Genomic DNA, 25438 nt, shown 5'->3' on the forward strand with positions numbered 1-25438 from the left:
AACCTCTAAATATCCAAATAAAGCCTATATACTGAACTAGGGCTGCAACAAATGATTATTTTCATCAGAGAATGGTGATAAATGTCGGTAAGTTTTTCGCACAGCCGAAGGCGACGTCCTCAGTTGTCTTATTTTGTCCAGAACTCAAATATATTCAGTTTACTTTCATAGAGGAGTGAATAAACCAGAAAATAGTCACATTTAAGAAGCTGGAATCAGAGAATTTGGACATTTGGTGATTCATTTAATTATCCAATTGGTCCAGCTCTATACTTGATATATATACTTGCTTCAAACGTGTGAAGGATATTGCAGATTGTACTATTAGCATTAGCCATAGCAGTGTCATTGTGCATTTCTATTAAAGTGCCTGTGTTGTTTCTCTTATTATCTTTATTTGCTTCATATTGTGACCAAAAACTCAAAAGTCAGTGACTCCGGCCCTTGTGGAAGTCTCCCTGTAATACTACAGTAACTCTCTCCAAATATGATGCTCCCTGTTCAAAACTGCACTCTAAAATAAACTAGGTAGACAGTGATCATAAATGGAGAGCAAAAAACGCAACAACAATAAACACTGAGCTCAAAATCTGCTGCATTGGGAGCTCAGAGGTTGTTATGAAGCCTGCTCCTCTCTAGCTGTCAGTTTTCTGACCCATTAGCATCAGGATCCCCCAGAGGGCCTCTGTTTCATTCCTGCCTTGCCTTATTAACTTACCCTGTCGGCTTTTCGCTCATTCTTGTTTGTCTGTATCCAAACCATAAGTGATTTTGTTATAGATGTTAATGATGGAGGATTTGAGGTGATCTGTATTCTTGGCTGTGTGATTATAAACATGTTTTAAAGGCTGGAAACAAACATTTGTGATATTTGTATCATGAAAGCAATGAATCTTGTTATTCTACTCTATTTTATTCCACTCTACTCTACTTATCTGTCTCTCTGCAGCAGGGGGTGATTGTTGCAGGGGGAGAGGAGTACCTGATTGAACCCCTTGTCTCACCAGATAACCAGACCAAGACGGAGAGGGGGGAGAGAGCAGAGGGGCGCCCCCATGTGGTTTACAAACGATCATCGCTCCGCCATCAGTACAAGGGCCAATCCTGTGGAGTCATTGGTGAGAGGAGAGATATTCTGGTCCTTTTTAGTAGCAGCAGTTAACTCCGGACTGGCGGAGTAGACTGGCCCAGGCCGATCCGCATCGCAGCCAACAGCAGAAGATTGTGGTTGTGTCTGAGTTCCCATTTGTGATTGGGTGTGACTGAGTCTGTGTTACAGGGCGTTGCTGGAAAAACAAAAGTATGTTCAGAAAACCATCTTCTGACAAATAAATGTTTAAAAAAAACATCCAGCTTCATAATACCGTGCTTTCATTCTGCTCTATATTTGTGAAAACCATCATTCTGGCTGATTATCATTAATCTCTTGGCCAGAATTTACAGTGAGTTTTTCTGGTTTAAATGCATAAGTGGCTAAACTACTGCTGTACTTTTATGGCTTTCATCTTTCTCCTTCAAAACATAAGTGTGTTTGTGTGCGTGATCTTCCTCAGATGAGAAGCCGATGAAAGCCGCGTCGTGGTGGCAGCGAACTCTGAAGACGCCTCCCCATCACGTCGGTCGCGGCCAGCTGCCTCTGAAGCGCTCAGTTAGCCGGGAGCGCTACGTGGAGACGCTGGTGGTAGCCGACAAGATGATGGTGGGTTACCACGGTCGCAGAGACATCGAGCAGTACATCCTGGCCGTCATGAATATTGTAAGTTTTACAACACAAAAGATATACATTAACATTGTTAAGATTCTTAGTCTCACTGGAGTTTATGGATGGATGAAAGGGGGAGATTTCTCATGCAGGGCAGTTATTAAAAGCTTTAAGCCAGTTTTCATGCAAAAACAGAGTCTGACTGAGGACATGATGTCTTCTATTTATATAGTTTTGCTTTTCAAAGTAAAGAAATCCAGCAATCCAGTCACTTGGCATCGTACAAAACAAAAGAACAGCATGGAGTCACCTAAGAAAACATTTTAGAGGAGATTAATTGCTCAATTTAAAAGAATAGAAATTTATACAGTGACGGAAACAAGTTCTTCAGTGCTTCTCTAAGTCAGACAGAAATTTGTTTATCAAAAAGCCCAAATTGGGTTAAAATAAATCAGATTGAGGCTCATTTAGTAGCATGAATAATGCTCATAGACAGGAAGAAAAACAAATGTGTGGACCTCTTCTGATTTCTCCTCGTGGAGGCCACATGTTTTAGTCAGACAGGTTTATGTTGTATGTCATCATCTGCACTATTTCTGTCACTGGGGATCTCTTCACGCACAGTTCATCACTTTAAACCTATGCAGACACGTGTTAGGAATGTATTTAATGAAGGGTTGGTCAGCTGCTATTGTTACAAAGCAGGCTGCGTCCGGAGTGTTACACAGTGACAGAAACCTACAGCGTCTGCTTAGTGGTGTGGAGCAAAGTGGGCCAAATGACACCAGACACCAGTAATGACAAGTGTCTGAGTGAAGCTTTAGTGCTAGTAGTGGTTTTAACTCTGGTCTTTTTTATTACTGTTGGGGCTTTGACTCTTTAATAATCATTAGCACTTGTAGTGCGCTGACTTTACAGCTCTTTTAAGGCTGTCAAATGAGTCTGTCTCACACATAAGTGCTTGCTTTTACCTTAAAATCAGTCTTAGTAGGAGCACAAGGCAGGGATGCCTTCACAGCCTACTTCTGTTTGCTCTAGTCATTGAGCCTTAGCCGTCGTTACATGAATTAATTCAGGCTTTCCAGGGGTCACATTTGAAGCGTTGTTGCAAAAGTTGTTATTTTTCAAGCACAATCCATTTTTCACTCAAGATAGGGCTTTTCTTTCTTACAAATCTTAATTTATGAGGGATTACTCCTGTGTCTACTTAGAGCGGTGTCTCCGCTCGAGTGTAATGTGCTCAACTGGTGTATCAGCTGTTTTTAAGACTGGTCTTTTCTTGTTTCCCTGGAGGTCAGGTTGCCAAACTGTTCCAGGATTCTAGCCTGGGGAATGCAGTCAACATTGTGGTGACACGGCTCATCCTGCTCATGGAAGACCAGGTAAATAAACTTCATCAACTGCTGTAATAAGTTGTGTTCTCCTCTCCTCTCCTCTCCTCTCCTCTCCTCTCCTCTCCTCTCCTCTCCTCTCCTCATTACTTGCACAAACCCTTGCCTGACCAGCATCTATGAGGTCCTTGTTTGTGTCGAATTATTGGCTTAAGGGTCTTTTCCTCCACCACTCCCACTAGACCTTGAGTGTGCGAGTGGGACATGGCTCTAATGAAAAGGACGAGAGGGTGTAAGGGAACGAGGAAGACGGTGATGGGTGCGGAGAGGCGGAAAAGTTTGGATATGAGGGGAGGTTTTGTACCTGTCGGACAGAGCTGCTTTGTGACTGTCCTGCTGGTTACTGTGGTGAACAGTGACCTCTCTGACCATTGCTGTGACGCACATCCAGGGTGTAGAAAAGCTAGATTTACAGTTAAAAGTTAGAGTTGAATTTAGAAAAAACAACCACGCCTAAATCTGATTCCCAGGAGGAGATGCACAAACCCAGAAATGTGTTGTGTCAAATTGACCATTTTCTATTTTCTATCCGTGCTAGCAGCATGCTTTAATGGATAGCAACGCCAGTCAGTCACCCCGTGACCTCAGACTGGCACTTCTCAACAACTATTGGATTGCTGTTAAAGTTTGGACGGACATTCGTGCTCCCCAGACTATGAACCCTCCTGACTTTAGTGTTTGTCCGACTTTTCCTCTGGTGCCACCATGATGTTGAGTTTTGGTTTATTCCTCAACAACTGATGGACCAACACGGGTCCGTTAGCCTCACAGGGCTGTTTGCACGGCTGTGGACTCTTGCTGTGTGATATAAGCGAGTGAACAGAGGTTAGAAAAGGGAGCAGAGTTAGAATCCACACCTGACCACAAGGCAGGGGTTCAGCTTATAAAAAGTGCATGACCTTACCAGCATAGCACAGGAGATGACTGGGCCATCTAACTACCTAGTAACTGGCCTTATTAGCATACCATTAACAGCATGTGGTGAGACGGTGCGGCTGGCTCCATCGTAATGTTGACCCTCTAGCAATCTGACAGGCGAATCATCGTGAATGAAAGGGGCATTACAGTGTGGCTTTGAGGTTTCCTCCATAGCTGTCTTATTAGGGAACATTTATGATTCATACTGTTCATACTGCCTCTAAATTAGCCCCATAATTTACCGCTCGGATGTGTTTGTCATCTGACAGAGCAAAGAAGTAAATGTTAGGATCATTAGCGGTGGGCAGTATTAGTGTTGTTATTCTTTCTCCATGGGCCGTTGAGGTTGAGGTCGGGACAGGATTGAGAGTTGTCTCGGCGAGCGGTTCTGCTGCTGGGTTCCAGGTCTGAAAACGGCAAGCTGCCCCTGGAAAATAAAATCAGGCCAGCAGTGGGCCCAGAAATGAGGGACTGTGGGATGAGACAATTACTAGTTATGTCACCACATGCATTCCTGGGTTACGAGTTCTCGCCAGCTGTGGCCAGCAGAGCACTCCCTCCTCTCCTTCTCCTCTCTGCACTCTCACAACACTAGACAGTGGCTTCACTATAATCCTCCCTTAACATTAGCTACAATCTAATGAAGTTGCTGTCAAGTGAAAACCACGTATCTCCAAATCTGAAGGATTAAGGAGAAAGTGTAAGAGAAAATTCTTCTGACACTAAATGAACCTGAAAAAAACCCCTTTGATTACCTGAAAGATGTTCTGCTACAAAGCTGAAAATGTGGCTTTTTTTCTAAGCTCATGAAGAGTTGACATTTGGATGATACATGGTTTTCACAGGACTGAAAGACAAACAAAAGAGGGCGGAAAACAAGCCTGAAACATTGCAATACAGGAAGACTGGGCTGGGTTATCATAGCATTGTTGGCTCTATCACTTGATAGTTGAAATCTCCCCTTTGTTGACACTGGAGTAACCTTCTTTTATTAAATGAAATGTCTTTGTAAAACTTGTAAAACTGTAATCTCCATTTTTGTTGATTTAAATACAAAAGTTCACATCCATGTAAATGTTTGACTATTTCCTCTCTTGTCTGTCTTCCAGCCAACACTAGAGATAAACCACCACGCAGGGAAGTCTTTAGACAGCTTCTGTAAGTGGCAGAAAACCATCCAGCACCGGAGCAGCTACGGTAACGCCATACCAGACAACGGCATCGCTCACCATGACACTGCTGTGCTTATCACCAGGTCAGAAACACAAACAGAGAAACCTTTCTCACAGAGACTGTAACACTTGATTCATTAACAAATAAATTGGTGTGGGTGCAAGACAAGTGGCTGTAATGGGTTTACATACACTGCATTTACAACACCGTAACCCTCCTGCTGCAGCTTCTTGTAAATAAAAATATGTTTAGAGAGCTTCCCTGTTCATATAAGGGTTAAAGCAGTGCTTCCTCTGAGCTGAATTCTTACATTCCCAGCCCCTATCCTCATCGGTTTTCATTAAGCCAAGTCCAGGAAAGTTGGGCTGTATCTTGTCCTGTCTGGGGTGACGATAGCTGGGGCCGCTCTGCCCAGCTCAGCATCTGGAGAGAAAACGTAAAAGAGAGATATGAGAAAGGAGCATGAGACAATCACAGATTTATTTTTTTTTTTTTTGAAGAAAGAGGATGAGAAAGAGGGCAGAAATCAAAGCAAGGCAAAGCTGTCTTGAGTCGCAATTTTATCGTCATGTGCTCTCCGTTACTCCTGGAAGAAAATAGAGACAACAGTGGTGGACGCATATTAAGCAGATAAAACACTGATGCTGCTGACTGAGGAATGTGCAACAGCAAACAACGCAAACATGGTTTGGTCAGAGTCATCTGAATGTGATGGGGCTGAGCAGAGCTGCCTCAAATTCTTTCCTGTTCTGTCAGAGAACAGAAAGCCCTATAAGCTTACGTAAGGAGGAGGCGTAAGAAGAGTACAGATAGATAAATGTCTGTTTTTTTGAGAAGGGTTCTTTGTGAGAACACGTCGGTTTTACAGCAGGATTTATCAAGCAGAGGATGGAAGCGGTCCAGACAGATGACACCACAGTGACCATCCACGATTTCCTGCTATTGTTCTTTAAAAACTATATCTGTCTGCTATCGCTGCTGTCCACCGTCTGTCCATAATGTCTGTGTGAGCGAGTGTGTCCGTCACCGTCTGTGCATATACTTCATGTCCGTGTAAAGCGTGTTTTCTATGTGCACACGTGAGAGTGATTACATGCTGGATTTCATTTATTCTCCTGTTTGTGTGAGTATACAAGTTGTAGTTTAAAACATTCTGCTTGATTTTCCTTCCTGCCTGCAGGTACGACATCTGCATTCAAAAGAACAAGCCCTGTGAAACCCTAGGTAACACACACACACACACACACACACACACACACACACACACACACACACGCGCACACACACACACTCACACACAGGCCTATCTCAAACCCACACATTAAACCTAAAGTGTGACCCTGAATTGAAGTTTCAGTTTCATTGAAGGTGAGGTCCGGCCAAAATGTCCTCAAGATCTGAAACTCAAATTTGTCCTCACAGTGATAGAAGTACCAGAGCACACACACATATTTATGAGTACGATTCTCTCTCCATCATCCAGAAGTGGAGATTAAAGTTTTGTAGGCCAGTCTGTATGTTTCCTTTAGTATTCATGGTTTTGCAGTCAGAGGAGATAGGGTGTATTCATGTGTGTGTGTGTGTGTGTTTGTGTGTGTGATAGGCCTGGCTCCTGTAGGAGGGATGTGCGAGCCAGAGAGGAGTTGCAGCATCAATGAGGACATCGGCCTGGGAACCGCCTTCACTATCGCCCATGAGATAGGACATACGTGAGCGAAACACACACGCACTTTCACTGACTGTTGTTGACGCATCTCATTTTTTTATGAACTCGACTCAGATCCTTCTAATGTCACATACTGTATATGTTTTAGCAGACAGTCGTATTTCTGGATCTCAGTCAAGGCCTGATGACTTATGAGTGAAATCAAAATGCAGTTAGTTTGTAAATTTCTAAGATTGATGGGTTGGAATCTCTCAGCAGAAAAGTCGCACACAATACCTCATCCTCTCATTTTTAAGTTCTTAGCCATGCTGTCGAATGGTCGGTTGGTCCGCCACCTCGGTGTGGAGTGAACTAAGTGAGTTCATATATCGCAAAGAAAAATTCCCCAAAACAGAGGGAGAGACATAGAAATGGGTCTGACGCAGGCTAAACATATTTTCAGTTGGGCTGCGTCATCAATGCATCCAGTGTCTTGAAGTATTAGTCAGAGGTGGGAAGTAACTTCAGGAAGTAAGTACAAATACTTCGTTTTCAGGTATCTGTACTTTACTTGTATATTCATTTAACATTTACATTTTAACACAAATATCTGTACTTTCTACTCCTTATATTTTCAAAACAGGCTTGTTACTGTAGTTTTAATCCATTTAAGAGGAATTACTGATTAGTTTCTTATTTACTTTGCATCATTGCGCACCTTCCCAACTTTGAAACTGATTTCAACCTAAATGGACGGGACAATGACAGACGTAGCAAGCCAAAACGGACGTGAGAGTGAGACCCGACCGTTGAGAGAAGGCGTTTAGTGACGTCCATGCAGGGAGAACAAGCAGTGACATGAATAAAAGTGAACTAGCCAACATGGCTGAGAGAGCAGATTCAGAGCACATTCCCCGTCCATGGCCTTATAAAGGGGAAATACACTTTTTCCTTTTATTCTTGAGCCTGTACGTTTTTCACTTGATCAGTACTTCTATACTCCTTCTGTACTTCTACAAACAATGTATGTATTTTTGTCACCTCTGGTATTAGTTTTAATACACACTACACAGCAGGGGTGGCATGTTATACATCTTTGAAGACACATTTCCACTATAATGTTGCATACAGACACCATGCACATTAAGCTGACTGTACAGGAGAAGTTAGTTACCCTGTGGACACCCTGAACAAAACACTGCATAGCTACCAGATCCATGGTTGCTGTTCTTTAGCTGAAACAGAAACACAAAATGTCCCTAAAGGAATCCCTGAGGTGTCTCAAGTGTCTTTTCTTGCCGTCTGGTCCAAGATGATCCCTCCCTCCTCAGATTACGTCTCTAGAGAGAGTTTATGTAATCTCTAACACCATGAGTCATTTCCATCAGTTGAGAGTGTGTTAATAGTTGTATATTTTCTCTCCGTCACACTATTTATATGTGGAATTAGTTACACGTGTGGCTGGTGCAGCACCTGGAGATGCCTCTGTTTTTTAGATCTGGATCCCCCCTGGATGACTTGGGAACTGTGTTTTACTCATTTGCCTGGTAAAGCTGATCTCTATCGCTCAGTAACAAGCAATTTTATCTGCCTGTATGCTTCACGTCTGTCACAAATACAGTAAATCAAGAGAAGTTACAGATTTTATCCCTCTGTTTTCCTGAAAACCATCGAGTTGGTTTATTTTTGAAGAGTATCCTATTCGCTCAGAGTAATTGAGTGTCCCATTGCATTGTGTCCTCACACAGCCCTGAGAAGTATTAAGGCAGATGGTGGATCCTCCGGGGTCCTGCCCCGCTAATGTTTAACACAGGTAGCTTTCAAGTACTCAGACCACAAGGCTAACCAGCCAACATGACTGGACATAATGTGCTGATTATAGTGTGTCTATATGTATAAAATCTGTTTCCTCTGCATCAATACAATCAACATTTGTTATTAATTGTCATGGAAATTGTTTTGACATCACAGTCGAGCATTAGATTAAATGCAGGCCTGTTTGTGGTGGAGGGTCCCCACAAGAAAAGACACGGTGTACCCCGACAGAAACGACTCAGCTGGGGGATAAAAAGCTTTCAAAACGTTAATATTTCAGGCTCATACAGAGCTACTGAGAGTGTTATCGCAGTGTGCTTAGGAAAAGACCTTTCATGTTTTGGTATGTCAGTATTTCAGTGACTTTCTGTTGCTCAAATGCTTTTCTTTGTCGTATATGACTCTCTATCTTTAGGGTTAGGACTGTAGGTCAGATACAGTAAAACAAGCATCCAGGATTGGATGAGGTTATATTGGGCTGTTACAAGTTAAAACAAGGACTTTCTACTATTTTCTAATATTATATAGCAAAAATGATGGATCCATTATTTGAAAAAATAACTGAAAGATGAATCCATAACGAAAATAGTCATTTATTGCAGTCCTAGTCATATTTCTGAATTTTCTTTCATTTCTTTTAAGGGAGAATATAAACTCAACTTGGCCTGTAGCTAACATTTATGTTTGATATTGATTCATCTGCTGATTATTGTCTCAGTTAATCAATTGACTTTTTTGGTCTAAAAATGTTTGCTCAAAAAGAATCAATTATCGGTGATATTAAAGAAAAGTAACCCTACAAATACTCAAATTGCAATTTTTGCCTGAAAAAAATGCGTTAAGAATTAGTCGATAATCAAAATAATATAATAATACATTTTCTGTTGATTGATTGGTCAATGAATTGACTAATCGTTTCAGCTCTAAACTAGCCTCCTTGTTTTGCAGTCTTGCAGTCGTTAAAAGACTCTCCACTGTCCTGTGTTGTTGTTGCGTTGTTACAGCTGTGGAATATAACCTTTCATTTTGTGCCACACTTTAATATCATTAAACATATTTCCTGCCACAACATGTCTGTTCTTTAGATCCCACTCGGTTATCCACAGTGATCTTTTTCCACTGTCCCCATCCCTGATGCAGGGACCATTACCGGTCCACACGGCCTCAAAGAGTTCACTGTCACTGTGTCATCACTGGCTTTAGGTTTGGGATGAACCATGACGGGATGGGGAATGCCTGTGGGCCCCGCAGCCAGGAGACCGCCAAGCTGATGGCTGACCACATCACCATGAAGACAAACCCATTCATCTGGTCTGCCTGTAGCCGGGATTACATCACCAGCTTTCTGGAGTGAGTCAGCCTATCAGATATCTGCAACACCACAAATAATTTGGTAATTAGAGGTTTGGGAAAGAAAAATTCACTTGGATGTCAGAGTAACATTTTGATGGTCAGAGAAACACTCAAATAACGGTTGGCAGATCCGCTTCAATTTAATTATCTGTTGCCTGTCCGGTATTTAATTGAAACTGAATCTCTTTTTTTGACTTTCGATGCCAGTTATTTATATTTTAATGTCACTCAGTTTCTCTTCTGCTTGCTGTGCTTTAGCTCAGGTATGGGCTCCTGTCTGAACAACATCCCTCCCAAGCAGGAGTTTGTGTACCCCACCACAGCACCAGGTCAGGCCTACGACGCAGACGAACAGTGCCGCTTCCAGTACGGCGTCAGATCTCGACAATGTAAATACGCGGTGAGTGCTCTGTCGACACTTTCCATCCATCTTTCAGCTCACCTTTGCTCTCCGCTCATCAATGCTTTTGCTGCTGTTTAGCAGGTAGGATGTTAAACATGTTCACCAGCACGCTAACAGTGCAGCTGAGACTGGATAGGAATTAGTTTTACAGGTGTTTGGTCATAAATCAAAGTATTGGACAAATAAAAAATGTGACCAGATGTTGAATGATGACATGAAAAGTCAGGGGATCACTGAAGTTCTTCCAGTTCACACTGAGGGGGATGCAAATGTCTTTCTGATGCGAATTTTTCCGTTTGCTGTCACAAATCTCTTTCTCCCATTTCCTCTAAACAGGTGGTGTTTTTAAACCTTGGCCCTATTTTCACATATTTTGGGTTCAAAATGACTGGTAGGTATAAAAAGTTTTGGAATCGGTCTGGTAGATCGCCTCAGCTGACGGCTGTGAACAAGCTACAACGTCTGCAGAGCAATCTGTCTGGGTAACCACACCAGATCAAAGTACGTCCATTAAGAGTGCTTATTTTTGCCACTGACAGGCTCAGATTGTTATCAGAAGTGTCTGACAACATTATGGAAAGGATCCCTACAAAGATAGACTTGTAAGATCCTTTTTGTTTAACCAGAAACAAAAGAAGTTGTATTGCTCGGTTCAAGGCCACCAGACCCCTTTGACAAAGACAGTAACTTTACCTTGCAGAACATGGGAGCTGCAAGTCCACCGCCACCTCAGTTGGTTAGTTGGTTTGTGCAGTTGTGTGACTTTGGTGTTTTAAGGAGTCAGTTTGGATCTAACTAACATTTTGAAACACCAAAGTCACATACAGCACTAGGCTAGAAACTTGTTTTTTCTACAAGGTAAGATTACTGTCTTTGTCAATGGAGTCTGGTGGCTTTGAATGGAGCAATATAACAGTTGTTTCTGGTTAAACATAAAGGATCTTACAGGTCTATGTCTGCAGGGATCCTTTCTGAAATGTTGTCAGTCTGTGCATGTCAGCGGCAAAAACAACCACTTTTAGCTGGCATGTTTTTACAGGCGTGATTTGTCCCAACAGATTACATTATGAGCACTGAAGCCTCTTTCCAGCTGCTGGCTGAAGCGTTGTATCAATTCCAAACCTTTTTGTACCTACCAGTCACTTCCAACCCAAAATATGTAAAAATAAGACCCAGGTTTAAAAATGCCAAAGTCATGCTTAAGGTCAGATATAACAGCCTTCTCACTATTTTTGGATTGTACCCTTAAGGTATCTCTAAATTGTTCACATACTGTAGAAATAATAATATTCTTAAATCTGCTTAATTCTTAACTTTTTTCTTTTCTATTATCTCTTTTTTTACTTTCACGTTTTCGTGATTTTATCATATTCAGATGTTCAGATATTCAGATTCGTCAGATTATTACTTTTGAACTAGAACTTTCTATGTTATTTTTAGCCTTTTTTACTGTTTGTCAGTATTTGTTGTCCAATCTGGTGGAGCCAGACTGACTTTTTATTTTAGATGACTCAATCCTAATTAAAGCTTTTTATCTCACTACTCAATCAAATTTGTGTTCCTCTGGTCCTCGGTTTCTCTGACAACCAGAAACATTTTGCAATAACTTTGCTGAGTAGCATTCACTTTATTGCATGGTCAGCTTTTATCGTGCCAGGTTCAGACTGAATGGACATCTGGAACATTATACTACTTTATAGACTCATTATTATCGATACTATGCGGTCAGAGCATATGTACACAATAAAACATAACCCCCATGTGTTATAGGCATCGCTGTAGAGCAAGCAGAGAGGAAGGTGGACACGAGTGTGTCTGACCTTGTGTCTTTATAAAGGACATATGCAGAAGCACTCACAGTTTGTCTCATTCTATGCTTTGTTCTCCTCTTTTTCTTTTTTCACTCTCCAATGTTTTTATTCTCTTTCACACAGGAAGTCTGCAGTGAACTTTGGTGCATGAGCAAGAGCAACCGCTGCATCACCAGCAGCATTCCCGCTGCAGAGGGAACCATCTGTCAGACCAACACTATAGAGAAAGGGGTAAATGAACCCTTTTCTTATATTATTCTTTTTATTTTTGTCAGAAAGGCTAAATGCGGCTGGTGTTGGAAGAATGATGTTGTTCATGTGGAACTGGTTCTCCTCTCTCACACTGACTCATCTTGGCTGTTGTTTTGTTTAGATAACATGTAGTCCAATAAAAATATTTATGGGATAAACCATTTAAAAGAAAAAAAAAATCACCCTGAAAAACACAAACAGTGTAAAAATAACTATCTTGGGGTTGTAGGATATCTTGAATTATTGATTTGTCTTTTGCCTTTTGATCAGTCGTATTATATCTTTACAAGTCTTTGCCTTCTTACCTTTTCAGTTCACCTTTGTGTTTACATGTGAATTCTGCTGAAAATGTGTATAAACACATGTGTGTTTGTGCTGCAGTGGTGCTACAAGAGGGTGTGTGTGGCGTATGGGACTTGTCCAGAGGGCGTGGACGGGGGCTGGGGTCTGTGGTCCCCCTGGGAGGAGTGCAGCAGGACCTGTGGAGGAGGAGTCTCCTCCTCTATCAGACACTGTGACAGCCCCAGGTATGGGTACAATTTCTTCCCAGTTCGATCAATAGATAAGGCTTTTTCAAATCTGTTTTAATACAACCCACACATGCCAATATGTCCACTGGAAGAGTTATTGGTGGCTGTAACTTGTCCTCTTGTCCAAACTGGCTAATACTTCGTAGAACAACTCCTCTATTTTTGGATGTGAGGAGTTCATCTTCCCAGTATCAGACGCTTTTACAACTGCACAAACTCTTCCTGAAAGCTTTCACTCACTGGCTGTCTGCTCCCAGATTTCAAACCAGATCAACATGGTGGCTCATTTGGAAACTTTTTCATGTATCACGAAAATGCTTCAAAGAAATGTGTTTTGGAAAACATTTGAGGCGAGAAATAAGATAATCATTTATATAATGTATAATTATGTAATAATAAGTAATTTGCCGTGTTTTCCTTGTCAATCAGGTGAATATCACCGGACTATGGAATATCAAACAGTGTGATCGTGTGATTAAGGCTTCAAAAGGCCACACTGGGAATACGATCTTCTACAAAAGGCAAACTATTTACACAGTAAACTATAGTGAGGCATTGATGCAATATAGTGGCTCAGTGGCTGTTCTTATACTGGCTGCAATGGTTTAAATGTCCACCAGAAATGACTTACCTGAATTAAACACTGTTGATAGTCACTTAAATAGATAAATAAAAGAGAATTAAAGCCTCAAAGAATGTTGTTTTGTACTTGTCGTCACTTACAACTCAGAAAAACAGGTGTAGTTACAGCTTTGTGCTGCTTTACACATGGGCGAATGATCCCAGTCAGTTCCAAACAATGAGGTACAGTGTATGGGGGAAAAAAAGCGGTATGGCTAATGCGTCAGGTTTGGGAATTGGTCTCTGCAAAGAAAAAGTTAGATGCTTACATTGTGAGAAAATGGCTGATCGGTTTCACCTGTGGGAGGAAAGTGGAGCGCTAAGATAAAAGTCACAAAACACATGGGAGGAACATGCCAACACAGCAGAGAAAGTTTATTTCCCGGACCTTCTTGCAGGCAGAAGTGCCACCATTTTCATTCATGTTGTGTATTAAATAATTCAGATTGGAGTCTGAATCGTCACCAAACAGCTAACAGACTTGCTTTTGAACCACAGTCACCAGATCCCTCATCTTGAACTGATTAAACTGAGAATGAATTGACCCAAATCTGAAGCCAACTGTGTTCTATCGCATCATTTCTGAGCATCGTTTGCACATTTGTTTTGGCTCCATCCTGTTAAAATTTGTTGAGAGTTTATCAGAAGCAGCTTTTTGACGGTGGCTGGCTCTGGCTTCCTCCTCAGCTGTTTTTTTTTTTGGTAATGCAGAGGTGTGTGTGATGGTCTGTGATAGACGATATAAAGCAATAAAAGAGACAGACAGTGAGATTGAAAACACACTGATGAAGGCAGACACAGCAGACATCAGGAGCCAGTGTTGTGCAGTGATGTGATGGAGGCTAGATCTTGTTAAATTGTACTCAGATGTGACTGACTGGCCTGAGTCTCTTCGTGTTTGGTTGTAGGCCAACCATCGGTGGAAAGTATTGTCTCGGAGAGAGAAAGCGCTTCAGGTCCTGCAATATTGATGTGAGTACTGCTTCTCATCTTCATCATCAGCACCGTCATCATCGACCGGTCAACTTATAGTAATCAAAATAGTGAATATTATTTGATTTAATTTGTTGTATGTGCGGTCATTGCGTGGGACTCATTGCACCTGTGGTGCATGTATACATATATGTAAATATGTGTGTGTGTGTGTGTGTGTGTGTTACAGGAGTGCCCTCCAGCCTCTCGGGATTTCCGGGAGATTCAGTGCTCTGATTTTGACAGCGTTCCTTTCCGGGGAAAGTTTTATACCTGGAAGCCATACAGAGGGGGTGAGTGAGTAGCCGACCTTTGGATGGGGTGTGCTGTATTTATGTGTGTGTTTGTATGCACATGTGTGTGTATGTCTATGTGTCTATTAATTTACTAACTAGATCATTATTATTATTATTAGCCATCCATCCATTATCTATACCGCTTATCCGTCTGGAGCCAATCCCAGCTGACTTTGGGCAAGAGGCGGGGTACACCCGGGACTGGTCGCCAGCCAAATTATTATTATTATTATTATTATTATTTATTTTAATTTTATGAACATCTTGTTATTTACAATTATACAATTATAAGGTACTGCTATTTCAGATAGCACTTTTCATTATATGCTGAAATCTGAAAGCTAAATACTTAATAGACCTAAATTTTACATAGAAGTTACATCTATCCAATACCTGTATCTCTGTTTATCCTGTGCAGGGTCATGGGGATTAAAACATACTTAATATGGTCATGACATGAACATCTTACATGCTACATGTTCTTTTTGTTAATTTGCTGTATTTGTTGGGTAGTTTAACACAGTAAACCACCCGGATTTATAGTATATAAACTAGCTAAAATGCCCTCAGTGAACCTGTAGGTTAACAGACAGATAAACTACACACAGTAATTTTCCTAAAAACAAATGTAAGTCTTCTGTGACACTGTGATAATTTAACATATCGTTGCTGTTCCACTTTGTTGCCGGAATTTAAATGACAGAAAAGACGAGGTGAGAAGTTGATTTAGAAGAGAATATTAAAGGTGAACAGATGACAGATGAAGATGGACAGAAAGATGAAATGAGGAGGTGTGTGTGTGTGTGTGTGTGTGTGTGTGTGTGTGTGTGTGTGTGTGTGTGTGTGTGGAGAGGGTCAGCAGTGAATCGAAACTGCAGACTCCCTCCTGTCTGGCCCACAGATGCTGGCTGCAGAGAGCCATGCATCCCACAATGCCTTGCGAGAATTCCTCGCTCCTGATGAGCACTACACTGGACGTGAAAGATAAATAGTTTCAACGACATAACTGCCTTTAATCTAGCCCTCCAAAAACATAATGGCTTACAGAGATGGCCGGCCAGCCAAGTCCAACTTCAGGCAACAAGTGCTCCTTTCATCAAGTCAGCTGATTTTACAATGGAAATCCCTTGCAGCTGTTAAAATAGGAGCAGTGCCATAGACTCTGCCCCGCGTTAAGGCCAGATCACACCGCCCAGCCCCTTCTCTGTCCTCTGCAGCCCTCTCACTCTCCTCAAACTCTCTTTTCAGCATTCTTCCTTTCACTTTTACCCTCTAAATCAGCAAAGGCAACTTCCTTTCCTCCTTCTTGCTCTTTTTCTTTGTCTTTCCTGCTTCGGCCTCTGTAAATGTCTGTCCGTCTCTCACTTTATTTAGTTCACCATTATGCAATCTCTCTCTCTCTCTCTCTCGCTCTCTCTCTCTGTTTCTGTCCTGACACTGAGAACAGAGGCAGCCTTTCTCCCTCAGCTCAGGCAGCCAAGGACAGTTCATTAAAAAAGGTCTGTCGTTTAAGCTTTGCTGCCTCTCAGTCCAACAGCCTTCACATTCAAACTTCACACTCCGTACAACACACCCTGCAAGTTCTGATACACACACACACACACACACACACACACACACACACCCACCCTGCTGCAAGCCATGATTGCCCTGCCAAAGCTAGGCACCATGGGAATTGTAGTTTTCCGTAGTCTGACCACTATATCGTCTGCAGGCCGTGCCAGTACATACTCTCCCCCTCTCTCTCTCTCTCTCTCTCTCTCTGTGTCTTTGTCTCTCTCTCTCTCTCTCTCTCCCCGCCCCAGTACATACTGTACCTGCTTCAGCTCTGCCAGCACAAACAAACACAGCCCAGACTGATGTCAACAGCCACTCAAATAGTGGAGCTGTTGGCGAGCTGCACAGACGAATGAAGGATATATACGACTTGGCTGGAGAGGACCTCCAGCACCAGGGTGTGTGTGTGTGGGTGTGTGAGTGTGAGTGTGTGCGCGCGTGTGTGAGTGTGCGCATGTGTGTGTGTCTTGGCAGTGAAAAGAATACAGAGAAAACCGAGAGTCAAAGGATGAAAACGGTATAATCATGCAAGTGCACATCATACTTTACTGTGTGAGTGTGTCCACAAGTGTCTCTGCACATGTAGGTGTGTGTGTTTGTGTATTTTTGAATTTTTGCCTTGTAGCAGTGTATATTTACACCTCACTTACATCATTACTTACATCACACCAGTGGAGCCACTGAATACTGAACTCATATGTTCTTTTGAAAAAGTAAAGAAGAAATTCAACTAGCTCACAAACGATTAATTGACTTACACCTGCCAGCTGTTTAGATGATGGATTAAACGTTTGAGTCATTTTTTAAGCACAAATGTCCAACATTTTCTGCTTCCAGGTTCTCAAATATTATAATTTATTGCTTCTTTATTGATTCTTGTTGTATATGACAGTAAATTAATAACTATCTTTGCAAATGTTAGTTGGACGTGCATATGCAGTACATTATTTAAAGGTTGGTTCAGTGGGAATCATGTTACTAACACGGTATAATTGTCTTGATGTACCCATCCTCAGTGCTCCGTCTGTGAAAGAGCATATTTGTATGCATTCTCTCATTCACAGTATTCAGTAGTTTTGTCTGTTTGTGTGTCACATTCAGCTGCTTGCTCTCTGGTCGTCAGCACTGACTGCAGACGCTTCTCTCTCTCATGCTTCCTTTCCTCTCTGCACCCTGCATGAGGATGAATTGCATCCAGTGAAGCATGTGCTCAACTCTCAACCAGTCACACATGTCAATATGACACATGTAACTATTCACCACATGCCTCAGTGAATAGGATTTACACATTGTGTTACAGTGTTGAAATCTATAATGAAAAGCAACACTTATGTCTTTATTGTCACATTAATATTTAAAGCAGTCTTCGTATCTGTTGTCAGTCGTCCTTCTTTCTTTAATCAGGCGTTCAAAAAGGCATAATAACCATATAAAACACCCAACATGACTTCTAGAGCTGCGGTTTGGTGCAGAAATTCAGTTTTAGTTGCCCTGCAGGAGTTTTGGTTGACAGCACAGTGACAGGGCAGTTTGGGATATTTGCATCAGGCTGCAGAATACAAACCACAGGCTAGCAGGCTGATAAAGTTTCTGTTTTTGGAGAGATGTCTGAAATGACTTTTTCCATGACATTCAGTGGGCAAAAATCATCTCCGAGCTTTTATAAACTGGGAAACAAAGCCTGTATACTGATGCTCTGTCGTCAACAAAACACTCTCACCTCCAGCTCAAGTCCAGTAGCTGTTCTGGACTTTCAATCATGTCACACAGTTTTGAGGTGAAAGTTGCACATTGTTATTTAAATGTGACTTGTAACTGTCATTTAACTTCCATTTTTTCTCGAGTCTCCCCTCAAGGTCAATTTTAGTCGCAGTTTTTTTACCTTTTGATCATATCTCCTGATCTCAGTGATACATTTCTAGACAGAAAATAGTCAATGCTGTTTTGTCCCAAAGTCCTGTAAAACCAGTGCACTAGAAACATAAACAGAATAAAAGGTTTTTGCCATCTGTTGTGTGAAAGCCTTTAAAATGTGTAGAATATTGTTGTTTATTTGTGCAGACATACAGTACCTGTATATTGCAGTTACATTTGGGCCTGTGCATGTAGCCAAGCTTGAATGGGTTTGTGTTGATAGATCAGGGATGTTCATATTGTATGCCCTGCTCCCTGTGTGTGTGTGTGTGTGTGTGTGTGTGTGTGTAGGTGGGGTGAAGCCCTGCTCTCTCAACTGCCTGGCAGAAGGATACAACTTCTACACAGAGCGCGCTCCAGCTGTGGTGGACGGCACGCCTTGCCGAGACGACTCTCTGGATGTGTGTGTTAACGGAGAGTGTAAGGTGAGATCTTTGTGTGTGTTTGTGTAGTAAGCAACCGGTGGAAGCGTTTGATTGAAACACAAGCCATTAGACGTCTGCAATGGGAGCAGACCGGGTAAGCTGAAGCAGCAGAATAGAGAGTGAATACACGACTGTCTTCAACACTGATAATATTGTTTATACTCGCTGTCTAGACTTTGGCCAGCCGCCGCTGTCTAGTTTACACACTGACTGCTGACGATCATCACAATCAGCTGCGTAACTGATAGATTTTCTTAACTTTGGCAGCGATCTTAGAGTCCCATTACCAAATTTCTCTCTTAATCCCAGCTGTTGATGAAAACAAAACATGTAACTGCTGCTCAGTCTGATGAAGTGGACACCACCTGGAGCTCCAGCACGTCTCTGGAACCCATTTTGACACCCATATGGCCCATTTGTGAAAGGATATAGATGGAGAAAAAAAAACCCTAATGGTAAAAGCGGGCAGCTTACGTGGTTGCTGTTGATTCCCAATCTGTTGTTAGTTCCACTTCTTGTTTATTTTGGATGTAGCTCTTCTCCAGAAAGTAAGTGGAAGCTTTGGATAAGAGAAAAAAAACTCAAACTTCAGGATATCCAGCTTGTTATTTTATGGTTGCCTGCGGTTTTGTAGAGTGCCAGAAGATTTTATTTTTCAGCTCCCCCTTTCCTGCCTCTTACCCCCCATGATCTCGTTTTATTTCAAGTGTCTCAGAGGTTAGGTAGACCGAGGAGCTGGGGGAGGCTGCACTCATCCAAAAAGAGGATTTTGTTTATCAACATGCCCTCTCTGTTCTCTCCTCCTCCACCTCTCCTCTTTTTTTTTTCCCTGCTCTCTGCTCTGTTTTTGCTCTGGAGGAACTCAGTGACCCTCCAGCTCAGCTGTTAGTCTGTCTGCACTGCAGGCACGCTTTCATTCACTGCGGTCTTATTATCTCGCTCTCTTCTTCTCTCCCCCTTTCTGTCTCTCTACATCCATTCCTTTCATTTTCTCTCCATGTCCTTCCTATTTTTTTTTTCTCTTTCTTTTCCCTTTTCTTGCAACCTTTCAACCTGCAATCCAGTCAGAGCTTCCCCCTCCCCTCTTCTTCACTCTATCATCTTACCACTCATATATTTTATGTGCAAATAAAACATCAAAATCACTGTGGAGACATCTCCGTCTCTTGTTTGCAGCCCCACTCTCGCTTCAGTTCCAAAGTTGGGGTCAGAAGCGAGGAGAGGGGAGAAACAGAGGGAAAGAGGGAGAAATGTAGGAGGTAGAAATAGGAACAGATAGTCCAGTTGATCACAACATGCCGCTGCAGAAAAAAAGCCACATCTGTCAGAGGCCATTTTTCCCGGATCTGTTGGACAAAATATATAGGGCCAGATTTGCCGAGAAGAGGGCATTGTGCGTCTGTGGTTGTCACTGAGCTTGTGGCCACAATCTGTGTGTAGTCAATGCCTGATTTACTATGACAGCAGCTCATTACGCAGTCAGCTCCTGGACAGCGGCTGGTAATGAACCTCCAAAAGCGGTCCGCTAGAGAAACAGAGATCATAACCTCAGATTTAGGATTTCTCTGAGATTACTGAACTCAGAAGTTATAGTGATCTTATATCATTATTTACTTTGGCCAACCCCACCTGAGAAAAACTACTGAGAAAGTACTATTCATAAAATTAAGACATAGCTCAGTAAATCTATCAAGTCACCCGCTGTTAACATGTCTTCTCATATTATTTGTGTAATACGCCCTGGAATCCATATGCAGTGAGGAGAGAGGTGCACCTTGCAAACATTGCGACTATAGCCTAATAAATGCAGCATGTGTTTTCAGCAGAATGCGCCACATTTAGTCAATCTGGTCCAGAGTGTACAAAACATGAGCAACACCTGTTAGACCAGTGTTGAGTTGCTCTGTCATTGGAGCAATTATTAATCCTAATCTTTGCATCCTTGCTGATTTTTCTTTATTCTTGTTAGACTTTGACTTCTCTCGGTGTGCTATGCAGAGTTATTTAAGGTGAAGGTGGGTCTGTGTATAGTTATTATTATGCTGTTTTGTTACGTTTGTTTGTTTGTGTCCATCAAAAATCGAAAATTTGTCATTTTTGATGCCCTCAGAAAATCAAGCTCCAACAAACCATTATTTTCAGTACAGATTATTTCGTCAATAAAATTTTCCTATACAATTTCAAAAAATAGGAAAACATTCTATCTTTTCATCAATTCCATTGGCACAACATAAGAAAAGGCATGAAATCCCAATCCTGTGACATTGGTATGGCATTTTTGCTTGATAATTTAACCGACTAATAGTTTCCAATTTTTTGTTGATTTACTTATCAATCAAGTGATGATTAATTGTGGTGTTTTATACACATTCTGTGCTATTGGTCCCCATGAGCTCTGGGAAAAGCTGTCTGCATGTAGAAACAAGGGGCCTTCTGCTGCTATAGACCTGTATCATTTCAAACATTACAACGCCACCAGAAAACCTCGGGGTGAATCACAGCTTCAACTTTGGGTTTAGTTTTAAACTGTGATCTAATCAGTGTAAAAGTAAAAATAAACGTAAGCCTCATTATCCCTCTCTACAATAAGCAACTGCCATATGAATATATGAGAGTGAGAGCAGTTGCCATTCATTCCCTACACTTTTGTTTAGGTTTGGTCCACTGTTAAAGAGTTTGAGTAAAACCACCTGCTACCCTCATCATGAAACTTATTTATGTCGACAGCTATGAGTTTAGCAACCTAAGAGCATTAGTCTGCGCAGGATCAGAAAACACATCTGGACTTACCATCTGATATTTTTGTGTTTTGAAGAAGTGGTCTGGAAGACATTAGGGGTAATCCCTCAGCCTGGCCTCCGACACCTCTCGACTTACTGACTGTGCCCCTTCACCCACGACCCTCAGTGACCCTGCAACTCAATCGTTTCTCCCTTCTCGCAGCATGTAGGCTGTGATCGTATCCTCGGCTCAGACGTTCGCGAGGACCGCTGCCGGATCTGCGGGGGTGATGGGAGCAGCTGTGTGTCTGTGGAGGGACTCTTCAATGACTCGCTGCCTGAAGGAGGTACACCACTATAACAATCCAGCCCTATGTGTCTCATCAGTTTTCTTTAGGGAGCTGCTGCCACAGAGGTTTCTGCACATATAGATAAAGATTTTGTCTGTCTTGATTTTATTGGCAGGGGTAAGAGCAGTTTAAAGTGGATTTGGAACAGTCTCCGCTCTCCTGAGAATTAGATTAGGTTAACGTGAGGCATTTACCATGAGAAGTTACGCAATATAATCAGTCTGTTGTCCCAAAAATGTGCACATGCAAAGTTTGGATTCTGATACTCTGGATTGTGAATGCATCTTGGAATGCTGCCTTGCAGTGTGAGTTAGGATACCCCAGACATTCAAAATGTATCGTATAATTGTCTGTTCACATGCAAACTCTGTTCACAGCAGCATACTGTTACAGTTATTTATTTGATAAAGCCAACAAAACTCTATGTAGCTGTAGGACAATCATTTATTACAGCACCTGCTGTGCTTATGGTATTTCTGATGAATGCTTCAAGATAAATGATATGCATATACAGCCGTTGAGAGTTGATGTAGCCCAGATTCTAAGTTGGCATTACAGATAGTAAGGATCACTAGTGTTATCCATCATTATGTCTACACCAAGCAGTTTTTGCATGACTACAGGGGACATCATTCATTATATTATGTTACAATGTCAATAAATTCCTGCTTTGTCTTATTTGCAAAGCCTTGTAGGTTCATTAGTCCATTAATATAGGCTTTGTATGGGGTTTGACAGAAGAATATAATAAAGTATCATCTGCATGCAAATGAAGCAATATATTAGGTCTTGTACTTATGGGATCAAGGGGAAGCATATACGTAGAAAAAGGAATAGGTCCCAATATAGACTCTTGAGGTACACAGCAAGGAAGGTGAGTCTGTAGAATGAAGCTACCAAAAACTAGCAGAAAAATGCCTCTCAGAGAAATGTGATTTAAACCACTCAAGAGCCAAAACGCTTCATCATGCGTGAGTATTGCGTTGACTGAGTAAGATGTTACAATAAATTACGTTAAATACAAGATAAGGAGTAAAAGCAAGCGTGGGCTACTAAGTGGAGGTTGTTTGGCATACATTTGGACCTATAGAGTCCACATATTTTTGGATAAAGATTACACTGGTACCTTATACAATGAACAAATACATTGAGTCAAGTCAATATCATACACAGATGCACATCAACGTTTACCGAGCTAACCAAAGATCTCTGAGAGGACAAAGAGAAACTCCTCGAAAAACTCTTAGCACATGAGGAATCAGAAATATATATACACATATACATACCATACGCTGTATATACATACATATATTTATCCACCAGCCACCCTTGGACACGTGGCAGACAAATTTAGCTGCGGTCCGACCAGTGTGGCTTGAGGTCCGGCTGCCTTTGGATCTATTCTGGGTCATATTTCTCCCCACAACACCAACCTCAGAGTTTCTCACCCAACTGTCAACACCACTCACCCCCTTCCAGGATTCCTCAGAGGGGACGCACCCTGAGCAGGCAGCCATGCTCTGGACCACAGTGACTCAGTCGGTCTGTTAACCCCAGCTGAGGTCTCAACTACCCTCAAAATACCTGATATTATTGTTGGCCCAAAAAGTGTCTTACTAAGGCTGAAGTCGAACTGTAGGTTGTGAACTCGTGTGTTCACGTGTGGGGATAGTCTCCATGCTCAGTGCTATTTTTAAAGGGGCGCTCTACTGATTCAATATTACACTTCAGTTAAATTAGGGGATTTCAAGACATCAGCAGCAGAGGTTGAGACTCCCTGATTTTTATTCCCAAATTCCTGAGTACTGGCTCCTACAGTTTCCATCACACAACTAGATAATACCCTGTAAAGGTGCACGTCATTCTCACTAACACAGTCTTAAAAATGTGTCGTCTCCATGCCTAAGGCGAGACATCAAGACCTCCCTCCAGAGCCACAGAAAACTTCTTGCACCTGTTTCACGTACAGATAGCCTACCGTACAAAAAGCATCTGTTCGGTTATGAAAGTGTGCACCATATGGTCAAAAGTTTGTGGACATCGGACATGTTGAACACCTCATTCCAAAATCATGGATATTATTATTCTGCTATAACAGCTTCTGGGAAGGTTTTCCACAAGATTTAAGAGCCTGGCTGCAGAGATTAGTAGAGAGTACTAGTGAGGTGGATGATGGGCGATAAGGCCCAGCTCTCAGTCGGCGATCCAATACCTCCCAGAGGTGTTAGATGGGGATAAAGTTAGGGCTCAAGGTTCATAGACAGTTGTGTTGACATACTTTTGGCCATATAATGTCCATTTCCTAAATTCATTTTTGCCAATCAAAACTTTAGTAAACTGAGTTCATTTGAGTTTATACTACACACTTAACCTGTCAAAAGTCCTAAAAGTCTAAACTCAATCGACCAACTACAGTATAGGTTGGTCTCATCTCTAACCAAAATCGGGGCCAGGACTGGAGGGTTATTCTGGGCACAGAAAGATTCATGACTGTCAGAATTACTCATTTCTACAACAAGCTGCAGATTTCTCTGAACTCCTAAAGCCTGTAGCCAATGATTCTCTTCTCTGCTCGGGTGATTTTAAGGTTTAACCTATACTGTAAAACAGTTTAAAAAACAACTGAATGACTAATGGAGTTCCTTACATCCCGGAAAATAGAAGATTGAGGTTGCTGTGTTGCTTAGTTCCTGCTCTCAGATTAGATTCAACAATGTCCCTTTAAGTCTCTTTCCATCTGTCCAGCCTGTGGTTCTGGTACTCGGTGAGAGGTTATTCAAGTGTCAGGGGCTGGAGGATTACAGCTCTGTCTGTTTACCGTACAAGTCCCAGATTGTAAGTAGAAGAGCGCACTTTTCTCGCACTTTTGCTCTCCGTCTCTAAGGGCCGAAAACGTCAAACTCTGTCCTCCACGCCTCCATCTAGAAACCCAGAGCAGGGTCAGTCTAAACTCTCAGAGCTCCACAGAGAGGTCACGAGCCAAGCCTCTCCTTTCCTCTTGTGGTCAAAGTGCTGGAAGGAATTATTTCATTCCTTCATTCTTTATTCCTTCTTCCTCTAGTGAGGCTGAAGTTATTTACAGGGCTGTAGTGGCTGGCCTGCTGGCTGGACAGCAGAGCAGAGCTGAGAAAAGCAGAGCGAGGCGGACGTGAGATGAGCTTAAAAAGAAGAGACCAAAACAGATGGAGGGAATAGAAAGAAGGAAAAGAGAGGAGAGGCCGGCTCTTGGCATAGTTCTCGCTCTCTAGCAAAGAGCTGAGCGGGACAGCTGAGGCCGGCTGCCCAGGAATGCAGCTGGAATCTGAAGCCTCTGCTTAGTCCATCGGCGTCCCACAGAGCTAAACACTACTTATGCGTCGCTCCCCCTGACCTCCAGTCAATAAACCTCCCTCACCTTGCTCATTTTTGACTTTGTGTGGGTCTATGTGTGTCTCAGGTTATGAAGAGGTGGTCAGAATCCCTAAAGGATCCGTGTTCATCCACATACAAGAGCTCAACATCTCCCTCAACTACCTTGGTAAGATGATATTCACACTAACGTTTAGTGTTTAGTAGCAATAAGATGTTTTTGTTTGATTGTCTTAACCTCT

At 42.1% G+C, this 25438-nt stretch overlaps 1 protein-coding gene across 1 annotated transcript in view; it reads left to right on the forward strand.

Moving 5' to 3' along the window:
- Positions 1–25438, forward strand: part of adamts10 (ADAM metallopeptidase with thrombospondin type 1 motif, 10) — a 40235-nt gene that overhangs the window by 9076 nt on the left and 5721 nt on the right. Inside the window, exons 4-18 of the mRNA XM_070832581.1 lie at positions 950–1118; positions 1554–1756; positions 3001–3084; positions 5121–5266; positions 6365–6408; positions 6788–6893; positions 9848–9994; positions 10256–10397; positions 12335–12442; positions 12845–12990; positions 14523–14586; positions 14777–14879; positions 18645–18778; positions 21722–21845; positions 25285–25365. Of these exons, the coding sequence (XP_070688682.1) occupies positions 950–1118; positions 1554–1756; positions 3001–3084; positions 5121–5266; positions 6365–6408; positions 6788–6893; positions 9848–9994; positions 10256–10397; positions 12335–12442; positions 12845–12990; positions 14523–14586; positions 14777–14879; positions 18645–18778; positions 21722–21845; positions 25285–25365 (1801 nt within the window). The remainder of the gene's footprint in view (positions 1–949; positions 1119–1553; positions 1757–3000; positions 3085–5120; positions 5267–6364; positions 6409–6787; positions 6894–9847; positions 9995–10255; positions 10398–12334; positions 12443–12844; positions 12991–14522; positions 14587–14776; positions 14880–18644; positions 18779–21721; positions 21846–25284; positions 25366–25438) is intronic.

The sequence above is a fragment of the Pempheris klunzingeri genome, chromosome 6 (genome assembly GCF_042242105.1).
Source record: "Pempheris klunzingeri isolate RE-2024b chromosome 6, fPemKlu1.hap1, whole genome shotgun sequence".
Taxonomy (NCBI): Eukaryota; Metazoa; Chordata; class Actinopteri; order Acropomatiformes; family Pempheridae; genus Pempheris; species Pempheris klunzingeri.